General features: G+C 43.0%; 1 protein-coding gene across 1 annotated transcript in view; it reads right to left on the bottom strand.

Moving 5' to 3' along the window:
* AMMECR1 (Alport syndrome, mental retardation, midface hypoplasia and elliptocytosis chromosomal region gene 1) overlaps positions 1 to 10,932 on the bottom strand; it is a 12,949-nt gene extending 2,017 nt beyond the window's left edge. Inside the window, exons 1-5 of the mRNA XM_010145442.1 lie at positions 10,893 to 10,932; positions 10,267 to 10,381; positions 5,579 to 5,669; positions 4,287 to 4,383; positions 1,601 to 2,135 (exon numbers count right to left, since the gene is read on the bottom strand). Coding sequence (XP_010143744.1) covers positions 2,021 to 2,135; positions 4,287 to 4,383; positions 5,579 to 5,669; positions 10,267 to 10,381; positions 10,893 to 10,924 — 450 coding nt within the window. The 5' untranslated portion in view covers positions 10,925 to 10,932 and the 3' untranslated portion in view covers positions 1,601 to 2,020. The remainder of the gene's footprint in view (positions 1 to 1,600; positions 2,136 to 4,286; positions 4,384 to 5,578; positions 5,670 to 10,266; positions 10,382 to 10,892) is intronic.
* Between the last annotated feature and the right edge of the window lie 1,010 nt (positions 10,933 to 11,942).

The following is an 11,942-nucleotide window of genomic DNA, read 5'->3' as shown; positions in this document are numbered from 1 at the left end:
TGCAGCAGAACGATTCAGTTTGTGCTCAGTTTCCCTATAAGGGCAAGAAAAAAAAAGAACCCCAACACAACTCTCTCAGGTAGCCACTTGTTCACAATTTCCACTTGAAGACTAAGCCATCTAAAAGTGTTCCTCAAGTAGCAACAAGCAACAGTATCATCCAAAATAGCCTCTGTATAAACATCTATTCATTTTTGCAGCTTCCGGCTGGCATCTCTTGGCTCCTGAAATTTCAGGCCCTCTGCTTATAAATTAAGGCATCACAACTGAAACGGTTAATATTTGGACATCAAATGCTGTGGATGAAGGAAAACCAACGACCTTCGACGAGACCCTCCAGAGAAATTAAGTGGCAAAGCGAACCTCGTGTAAGGGATGAGCATAATTTATCCACACCTGGTTTTGAAACCCTCTTGAAACATTTTTTACAATTAGCCTGTTTTTTTTTTTTAACATCCGTTTCAATCGATTTTATCTATTTCAATTTTATATATCTATATATTTACAAACATTCATTTTTCAAAATAACGGGAATTTCTGCTTACTGTGGCTTACTCACTCCTATCAGGGAGGTCCTCTCTGTAACAGGCAGCAGGTCCTGACCCCCGAACATGCCCTGAGCAGGGACGGTGCGAGGTCTGTCGGCCCAGGAGCGAGGAGCTGGCTCCTGCCCCAGCCTGGCCTTGCAAATACACCGCACACACCTTTTACTAAATCCTATCTGTACAGCAGGAAAAAGTTCCGCTCAGTTGTCTGTCTTCTGCCGTGTGGAGGGGTATCAGAATTATCAGACAGTACGTACAGCTCTCAAGTACTATTCCTGTAATAGATGAAAACATGTAAAATTACGGTACGCTTGTCCTGTGCTCTTTCACAACAGTTTTTGGTTTTTTTTTTTAGACAACGGTTAACTTTATCTTAACTGTTCTTGACTTGATAACAAGGTCAAAAGCAGAAGAACAAACAAAACAGGGATTCTTCTTCCAAAATGTGTCTGCTAGAAAAAAAATCTCACTTTAAAAAAAAAATCCCCAAAAACCTGACGCCAGAGCAGACTTGGTATTTGCTAGTGTCTGGCGTATTTGCTATATTTTTTCTATGAATCTTATATATAAGTATATAGTAATGTCATAGTCAAAGGCACTAAAATCTAAATTAATTTTCTTCCTAATATGACATCTGCTACACACCAACCTGTTTCCAAAAACAAATGTCACTCCTCATTTGAGATCATCAGAAAGGCATCGTCTCGTTACAAATGCATTGCTGTGACTAGTCTTGGCAGGGCCGGCTGCCCTCGATTGCCTGCACAGCACGGGAGACCTCGGTAACCGGTGGCCTACTGGGGTACGCCACACCCTACCAGTCAGAGCACTGCCAGGTGAACATCACTCTCGGTGCGAACGTAACTGCTTCTCTTCATCCAAAAAAGCATTTGGTACGTCAGCCTCGGCACTCTGGCTCTGTGTGCTGGACCTGAAGGTCATGTACGTAGCTACATGAAGTCCGTACTGCGGGGGGGAGATATTGTCCACAGAATGTCATTAGGAAGGTTATGAAAACGCAGTTCATTGTCTAGCGTAACACCTGACTCTGATATGTGTCACTCCCTGTCACACCTATTAGTGGAAAAGCCACGAATGCCTTTTTGCTAAGGAAAAGCATCCCTAACTGTAATCCATAAACTCTTTCTTCCATCCACAGTCACAGAAAGCCTTGATTGATATAATTCAATGTTAATGAAGTAGAAATTTAAAATTTCATAAAAAACCCAAGGGCTATATATGCTGCAAAAAAATCTGCAGTGACTCAATAATAAAAAACGTATGGGATCTTTGTAGTAATGCAGTTTCCCCTCCCGTTGCCACGATGAGCTTAACCAACCGAGAAGCCTCAACATGGCAACGGAAACTATCATCATAAAATGGTACAGTAATAGAGATAGCTAGACCAAGAAGGGGCAGGGTCTCCTGGGAAGAGGTCTGCAGAGAGGTCCAGTGACTGGTCATGCGGCTCAGTGTCAGGAATAATGGTTGTACGGTGGAAGGGGGTGCCCAATACCATTTTGGAAGTGATGATGCTGACGATGGGCAAGGTACTCTGTGTAGCTCATCGTCATCTTCTCACTACGGTACCTAGAAAAGAGCAAAGAGGAAAATTCAAGAGCTGTTGCCAGCCTTACAACTACTGAGCTAATGGAATGTTTAGTAACAGCAGCTCTGCCCTTCTGACGGTAACACTAAGAGTAACTTCAGTTGCACAGGGGCAGGGAGGGAACCGCCGGGGTTGTCAGGGTCATTCTTCAATCATGGGACAAATCGCAACGTACGTGCCTATAAAACAGAACTGTTAAAAACTGTTGTTTAAGTTGCTCAAAGTAGAGAGGACAGAAACTCAATAAATCTACTGAGAATGTCCCATATCTTCAGCCAACTCTCTACATAAAACCTAGGAGGAAAACTATAAACAAGCACTACAGATTTCTGGGCTGTTTTAAAATCATCAGTGTCAACTGTCTGCCAAATTCCGTGTTTAAAATAATCCCGGCTACATGAAATGCAGCTGCATTCTTTTTAGGCTAGAATCATAGAACATCTCACATTGGAAGGGACCCACAGGGATCAGAGTCCAACTCCCTGCTCCTTGCAGGACTACCTAAAACTAAACCATATGACTAAGAGCACGGCCCAGAACTGTCTGTGAACTCTGACAGGCTGATGCCCCGACCCCTTCCCTGGGGAGCCTGTTCAGGGACCGACCACCCTCTCAGTCAAGAACTTCTTCCTAATGTCCAATCCAAACTTGCCCTGATGCAGCTTTATTTCACTTCCTCACGTCCTGTCACTGGTCACCAGAGAGGAGATCAGCGCCTCCCCCTCCACTGCCCCCTTGAGGGAGTGGTAGACTGCGATGAGGTCACCCCTCAGCGATGAGGTCACCCCTCAGCCTTCTCTGCTCCAAGCTGAACAAACCAAGTGACCTCAGCTGCCCCTTGTACATCTTGCCCTCGAGACCTTTCGCCATCTGGGTCACACTCTGAGGTGCTTATACTGAGGTGCCCCAAACTGCTGACAGTACTCGAGGTGGGGCCACACCAGTGCAGTGCAGAGTGGGACAGTCACCTCCCTCGCCCGGCTAGCGATACTGTGCCTGATGCGCTCCAGGACACAGCTGGCCCTTTTGGCTGCCAGGGCTCACTGCTGACTCATATTCAACTCACCAGCAACCCAAAACCCAGAGCTCTTTCCGCCAGGTTGCTCTCCAGCCCCTCATCCCCCACTCTGGACGTATATCCAGGACTGCCCTGTCCCCCGTGGACCATGTGGCACTTGCCCTTGGTCATTTCTATGGCTGGGGATTGCCCAGCGCTCCTGTCTATCCCGACCTCTCTGCCTATACCACAATATTTATTTTTCTAGGAAATGTTTTGCCTTCTACCTGGTCTAAACTACTGCTAAGTAACAGCAAGATTTGTAGCTGAAGATGACAAACTGCAAGCTGGGAAGCAGCAAAATCTCAGGTCTTTGTCCTATAAAAGCACATGAACCATGAGGAGAATCCACATATTTTCCAATGTCTGAAATGAAAGGGCTGGGGTTTAATTATGGACAAGGAAGTCGAGTCTGGCTTACACCAGCTGCATTAAGGACAAAAGAATTTCCAAAGAAATCAGGACACAAACCCAAAAGTAACATACACAGCGTTTTCAGAGCTCATCTTGTGGCCTGTGAGTCCCTAGAAGTTGATACTTTTCATAGGAAGGAAAACAGCTTTGGGCAAAGGATTCTAACTCTGGTGTTTGTATTCACAGTACGTCAGGTGTGGCCTCCCTGAAGAGGACGAACAGTCAACACTTCGTTGTGAGGTAAGATTTAAAAAATTCTTATTTCTCTAGATAACTAGAGTTCAGCACTGTTTTTATATTGCAAGCTTGTAAAAATAGAGAGTTTTAGAGGCGTTCTTGTAGACGTTTACTCCTCCACCCTTCACCATATAACTACAATATTATGGGCAGAGTATCTGCTGCTAATTCTCAAATATTTTGGCTCCCACCCAGGAGCCCTCAGGAACACATTTTATTAAATTAGCAAAATTAAAATGCACTAGTGTGTGAGAGTGACAGAGTATGAAATAAAAATCTAAGTCTGCACTGCTCTTGTGAAGAGAAAGAAATGGTAATTCATATGGGAACGCTCCCTGTGCCCTCTGAAACAAGCACGTACCAGGGGTGAACACATCACAGTACCACAAGAACGGGCCCTACCTCTAGGATCCCATGGGCGTACCTGGTTAGCTTTATTGTCTTCCTGAATTCATTAGTGATGGGAGCTTTGTAGCCTCCTTTCCTCAATAAGGAATCTATGGTTTGAATGTGGTCCCAACCTGTTGAATTTGAGAGGAGTAAAAACGCGTGAGAAATGCAGCAGTAAGACTGAATGTGGCACACACACAGCACAGTCTGTAGGGTTACGACAACGAAAATGCTCTGCCGAGTTCTGCGTAAAACACAGATCATTCTTCCCTGCTGAAGAACAGCTGAGGGAAATATGACATAGCGGGTTTCTTTACACACAAAGTTCGCTCTACCAACAACATACATTTTTATCTGCCAGCTGAAATATTTTCGAATTGGACCTGCTCTATCCGGCTGTGCTGGGATGGGGGTGAGATCCAAAATGAAATGTTTCTGAAATGTTCAGGTATGATCATGTCTCACACTCACTTTATAAATGGCTATAACAGTATGAAAAGTTGTATAAAGTTCTGTGTAAAATCAAATTGAAAAGAATTATTAGTTGAACATGTGCAGAGAACATCAGGTATTAGACTTCTTCATAAATCTCACTTGATAGAGATAGATCTAATTTCAGAACTATTATAGGTGTCTGGGCAATAAAAAAAGTGATGGATTAAAAATACAGATTCATTACTGTTCTCAATAAGATCTTCATGCTCTTCAAAACTGCTATTTATGGATTTAAAACAGCCTAATGTTTTAAGTGGCTGTTCCTTCCAAAAGATGCAATTAGGTTAGTCACGTTGGTACATTAAAAAAAGGGTAGTTGTGTGTATTTGAAGAGTCAGACTGCAATGCATGGTCTGCTAAACCTATTAAAAACTTTAATCACCACCCCCCAGTTCCTGCATTTAGAAAATGCTTGGAAAGCCTCTAAACCTTTAAGTGACTATGTGGAAACAGAACTGTCAATTAAAGATGATCCTCGGTAAAGGTTTCATCCTGTTCCCTAGCAGACCCTGTCGGGCTTGGAAGAAAAACCCCACAGTGAGTAGTCACAGCCGGCTGCTTAGTCCAAAACCAACGAAACCTGCTATAGTTCAATTCACAAACTCGAATGCTCAAAATGTCACGCTGCATTTAGGACTTAAACAGCTACAGTTTACTGAATCCCTAGAGCAGACTGAAACAGGCACGTAATTGGCATTTTTATAAGAGTCTTCTTACAATTAGATCTTGCTCCATCATCTGACATCAGTGCAAGGTCAAATATTGCATTTTAGATTTATATGTATGTTTAAATTCTTCACCAGATCATATGAAATAAAGTGCAACAATGACCTTGCTCCTTTGCAACCTCCGGTAAGTAGGTGGCGGTGCGTTTTGATCCTTTTTCATTGATGAATTCTATTCTAATGCCGTGTACACCCACCTGCAAGAAATTGGCAGCTTTGTTAGTACAATTTAATTAAAAAAAAGATCCAAGGTATTTCTAACAGGCTAAACCCCAAATGTGAACCTTGCGGTGGTGAACACCATTCTGCAGAGCTTCAAGATGGGAACGTGACCCTTCTGAAAGGTGTTCACCTCAGAGCCTCGTAAGGTCCGGAACAGCACAAACGCGCTCCTCAGCTCCCCTCCACAGAGCTTCGTTTCTGGTCTGAAGGCAAAGCCAGCTGAGATGCCAACATCCTTCTGTCTCCGGGTTGGCTGACAGTGTCAGAAGGAGACAGTAATGTTGTTGCTGATCCAATCACCTGGTCACCAGATAAAATCCGCAGGCAGCCAAAGAGCTGGCAAATCTAATGATGCTTCAGTTAAGAGCGTTAACTTTGTTCAAAGCAACAACCGAAACAACAAAAGATTTGTCACACTGCGAACCTGAGCCTGGAGCCCTCAACATTTCTGCAAGTGTATGACATGGAAAAGGAGACACTCCAAAGCATTCAGCTTCTAACTCCTGTTGCCACGCTACCAAGCACCCTGATACGACAAAGTGTCCGTCTGGAAACTCAAGTTACTCATGCCAAGGAGTCAGATGTAGATACAGTTGAACTGCTGGGGGGAAAGGAAAAAAAAAAATAAGGAGGCTCAGCCCCTTTCCAGGGCATTGCGTAGCAGCCCCGTGTTCAAGATACAGTGATTCTGGGGACAGCGCCAGCACTTGGTACATGCCATAAAAGATATTCCATTGCCAGGAAGTTTCCAGATGCTTTTGAGTTCTGTGCGTGAACACAGAGCACGGGTAGAGGGGCAGTTTTATTGTGCTGCCCTCACAACTGAGATGTTATTTCCATTACCATGAGTTAGGGAGATGACTACATACAGGTATCCTTCCCCGCTGCAGAAACGTCACACCATTACCAGTCTCCCAAACGGACAGGAGTCTGTTTAGACTGTTGTTACTGGGAAAGGGAATTGAGATAAGGAGACTTAGAAAGGCAACGAACCAACCTCCTCCAACAGAAATACTTCTGTAGGGTTTCAGAGCATGACATGCTCTCTGCCATGTATCCCGTACTTGTGGATGTGAACTTCTGGCTCACGTTTAAGTGGCCAGAGGCTGCCTAAAACCAGGCCCAGTGACAATACTCAACACAGACCTTTCACGACATCAAAGGATTGCATTAAACTGCATTTCTTATTTTACTTCTGAAGTGATCTCAACAGAGCTTCAGACTCTGTTGTGTATCTATACACATTCATAATCATTTATATACATTTTTTTAAATTATTTTTTACACCTCGGGATGGGGGAGAACACCCACACACCATATTTATTGTATTGCCAAGCACTTCTGGCCCTTGCTGGATTATTGCCCGTAACACCTCTCTCTCTCTCTCTCAGAAAAAACTTCCAAAACCAAAGTTCAAGCAACAATCATGTTCAATTTTCTGACTTCGAGTTCCCAACACAGTTCTGAAATCTGTTCCTCTTGTACCGACTTTCCAGCTGTGCTGAGAGGAAGAAATACCACTATTCTCGTTACTCAGCCTGGAATGTGGATCAGCATCTGGAACATCGACGCCAGTTCTGGGATCTGAATCCTCTCACAGGCATAGACTGACCTGCCCAAAAAGCAGACTTATGGGGTTCACAAACTAAAGAGAAGTCTTTCTAAAGGACCCAAAGCCACGATACTTTCACCACAATGTATTCAAACTCTTCTATATTCCTTCTTTTGGGGTGCTGCTACTACACACCATTCCCAGTGCAACACCAGAGATGCGTTAAGAATCAACAGCAAAACTGGAGGTGTCCTGGGGCAGGAATTCAAATTTGTGCAGGGAAGGAAAGACTCTGTAGAAGGACAGATTAAAGAGATGAGCTCAAGGAGAATGGAAATACGGACAAAGCTGAGTTTCTGCAAGGAAGGAATGACTGCTCTCAATATCAAAAAATAATAGTAAATAATTGGTTGTTTGAGGCTCCCAAGCAGTCCTTTGTTACAGGATGTTTAATAAAAGAGCAGCGCTACCACAAAAGGAAACACAGCGTTTATCACGTTGCCCGTTTCTTTCACAGAAAGGTTGTGAAACTCCAGCCCGGCAGCAGCTGGCCCACAGCAAGGTTTCATGGGTTCAGTCTGGCAGAAAGGAAGGAACAGTTCCTACACCCCCGGGTTCATCTCAAAGCCCCACCTCTCTCCAGTGCCCGGCAGAGCAGATGAAGTCACAGGCGAGATGCTGAATTGTCTTTAGGAGGCATCCTCATGAACCACGGCACTGAAGAGGCCCTTTGAAGGCTGCTGCTTTCTCCGAGTTACACCTTTTATAAACAGTGAAAACAGCGGCCGTTTGACAGCTCATGTGGGAGCTGGCTGCAGTCAGGTCACTCTTATCTCCTGTTCACCCGGGTGAAGATTCTGCTGCCAAGGATCTCACATGCTTTTTACAACTGAACTGTTTATTTCGTTTGGGAAGACAATTCATTAATCAGAGAAAAGAGGACCTATCACTCTCCTCCAGTACAGAGGAGACTGTCCTGAGCCGTGTCTTCCACAGGTCTTGTCCCTGAACCACCAGAGCACTGCGAGTTGTCTGAATCTGTGACCTGTGTCAGCAAACCGCTGCCCTGGCTCCCGCAGGCTCGGCAGCAGCGTACCTGCAGAAGGAAGATCTCCTCACCAGGCTGATGGTTTCGGGATGACCTGGAAATTAGCGTTATACGAGATGACAGATGCAGAATGTCTCTTGACGTCATACTCTAGACACCCTGAAATGCCTCTCTGCTATTCATGTTGCATAACCTCAGCTCCCTTAAAAGAAACACGGGTGACATAAGCTCCCTCTCTGACAGGGGCACAAACTGTGATGGCTCATTCTTTTAAGGAGTAACAATTACAAATTTATCTTTCTCAGATCTATACACACCCGCTGCTGCCCCTTTTGCATGGAAAGTTTGTGGATCATCCACAACTTTATATGATACAATCCCTCGAGAAGCACATTTAACTTATAGGAAAAAAGAAAAAAAAAAACAAAACCAAATCATGGAACCTACTTTATGGCCATTTCTTGGAATTCCTAAGAATTTGCTAGAGATTTTAAAAACCTCTATCATTAAAAAAATCTCAAATGATATACAAGAGAAACTAAGCGAATAGGTGACGCAAGGACCACTGTATTTTTGAAGCCACCATTCTTCCCTCCTAACTCAGGGCTTTCCAATAAAAAGAATCATAAGAATCCGTAAAATTCATCAGAGCTGAGCAAGCCTATGGCTTGGCATTAAGCTTGTTTACGCTGCTGTCGACGTCTCAAGCGTTCTGCAAAGGGATTTAGAAAGTACATAGAAAGCAGAAGCCTAATTTATTTCACACAAGTATTAAAGTTATGAGTCAGAAGTCTCCCAGGGAACAAAGTTAATACCAGTCTTTCCAAGAGCAAGTGGATCTTTGAACTCAGGCGTTGGTTTCAGTTTCTCTTTAAGGGTGAATATTTCGATCATCTTAGAAGTTTATTATGGAGAGAATAAAACAGCATCTAGTAATATTTATAGACTCCACATGAAAGAGCCAAATGCTGTTTCATTATGCTCTTCACGCTTTACAAAGAGATATTTTTTAGGTATCTTCACAGCCTCATTTTTAATGCATTATAATAAATGAAATTAAACGGAAAACATCACAATGGTTACTAGCAGAAATCAGCCGAGTGAAGCAGAAAAATTCTACCAGTTTTAATTTTGACTCCTAGACTGGTTTAGTTTTAAAAGTCGTGACAGTTTGGATTACTTGAAAACACTGTTTAAAGCACTGAAACAGCTCAGTGACAACACAAACTACTTCTCTGAAAAAAGCTTCTGGCTGAGAATGCACAAATGCACGCACTGTGTCAGCTAAGATTTCTATTACCTCTCAGAAGGTAAGGAGCCCTTGTCATTATGGGTTGAACAGGAAATGCACTGTCACGAGGTTTTCAGCTGCTGTAAAATGCTGAGGTTACTGCTGGACACCACCGTTCTGACACAGTGGGGCCTCCTACCATTTTAACAACAAAAAACATCTACTCAATATACATTTGTTAAGTGCGAACACAATAAAAAGCCTCTTCTTCTCTTAAGAAATCCTAAATATTTAGTAGGGCTAAGTCATTATTAAAGGGAGTTTCTCTAACGTGTGGTGTCTCTGGCATTGTAACACGTTCACAACATATATGGCAACTTGAAATGTTTTCCTATGTCCACTCAAACTCAGACTCGCAGAGCCACACAACAGCCATACTGGCTGAGAGGAGAAGTTCATCTTAAGTCCGGTAACTTGGTTTTTGCAAGTGTCTAATACCAAATCATTTGGGAAAAAGCAGAAGAATCCAGAATAACACGTCCTTCAGTACACCTCCTCAGAAAAAAATTCTCAAAGCAGCCTTTGCTGCTTCACCTCATTTGTGCTGCCGTTCCAGGAGAATGCACGTTTTCCTAGAGCCTAACAATTAAAACAGATTCAGCTCCAAGCATAAGAGCCACTTCTGCTATAGATGTTCATGATATCAAAGCAACCGTGGTAAAAGGTATGTGACGACCTTACCTCCCAGTCCATGTAGTCACATACATCTTCAAAGTTAGTGAGCAGAGACACTGAGCAGAAAAGCCGTGGCAGCTCATCCCTCGTCATTGGGGGGAAACGACTATCTTTAAGGGCACTGTTGAAGACAAAACAGAATTTCAAAGGATTTTTTTGTTTGTTTGCTTGTTTTTAAATTCAAGGATCTAATGAATCAACTAAAAAGTATAAAGGACAAAAAAAAAAAATCCTGATGAAATGATGACCACTTTGATAATCCAGCTGCCAGCGCAACACAGTGACCAACATTCCCAACTTTTTCTTAGTCATTTGTTTCAGTTCTTGGCTGGCCACTCGGGTGCTGTTCTGAGGGTCATTCCTTCCTGAGCTGATTTTGCTACTGTGACAATCTTATTAATGAAGCAGCAGAAAGTATTTGGAAAAAGTTACAAAATCAACAGCTCTTCCACTTGCAATTTAGTAAATCCCTTTCAAAAGGGATTAAACTATACAACAGGGCCGGGGAAATCCTACAGCCTGTAATAGTCAAACACGTCATACAGTAATAAAACTGTAGAACTTAATGTTCAGTGAAAAAAAAATCCAAACAAGCAGAATATTCTCCAAAAAAGAGTAATATTTGTGCTTACTGGCAAAGGTGAACATAAAAAGGTAAAATCATCCCAGAGCTCTACAGGCCTGTAAACCTACAGGACGTGAAGATGTTCTGCAAAGCAGAGGTACCGGTTAGTAACAGCGAAGGGTGCAAACAGCTAAGCTAATCCTCAGGCTAAGGTACCACTCGAGAGACAAACAGACCTACTGGGGTAGAACTCGATACAGAGCAGTGATCTGTGCACATTCCAGCACGCTTTGGAAAACAGCCGTTAACAGACAGCAAGCAGCACCACGAGTAAGGACATTTGTGAAGACCTACTTGCCTAAGCTTGGTTAAGAACCAGTTAAATTGTAAAAGGGAAGGTTAAAGTGAGTATGGTATCTCCTGATTCTTTATCCTCTGAAGGTTTGGAATATGTATGAATACAAACATGCTCATCTCCAGCAAAAACAGTGATCTGCTAACGGAGCTTTTTGATGAGGAAAGAGAATTTAAGATTAAGAGACTTTACTAAAGTACTACCAAGTTCTTATTGTTTCATCTCACAATTAGATCATTCTTACTCGTTTTACTTGGCGTCCGGCCAGTGGTTGCCATTAGCTGATGTAATTACAGCCCTGCCATGGTGCTTAGAATATGGCTGAAGTCTGCATCAGATACCACCATTTTATAGAGAGGGTAGCATAACTGCATTAAAGCAGACCAAATAAGGAGGCATAAGCAAAAGAATGTGAAGCTTATCTGAAGGAAATCATCATACGTCTAACCAGAAAACTGCTCAGAATTAATACCGTACACGGAAGAGTTAAACCAGAGCCTCTCTTTTTCTGGGGCAGGGGGAAGGCAGGCTTTTTTCTCAGATACGCTACCATCACAAAAAAGAACATAGTATTGGAGTTTTGACTGGATGCTTCCCTAAAACTTTGGTATTTTCATATTACAACAGGGCAGAAATTCAGATTGTCATTACGAACAGAAATTCATTACATAATGAAGTAACAGCAGACCTAGGCTACCCATGACTTCGGAGAAATGCTAGATGCGAGAGAAGATGTGACTGTAACTCCAAGATAAATCCTTT

This window comes from Buceros rhinoceros, unplaced genomic scaffold (assembly GCF_000710305.1).
Source record: "Buceros rhinoceros silvestris isolate BGI_N320 unplaced genomic scaffold, ASM71030v1 scaffold20351, whole genome shotgun sequence".
Lineage (NCBI taxonomy): Eukaryota > Metazoa > Chordata > Aves > Bucerotiformes > Bucerotidae > Buceros > Buceros rhinoceros.
The sequence above is the reverse complement of the archived record's forward strand: the minus strand, read 5'-3'. Positions and strand labels throughout refer to the sequence as shown.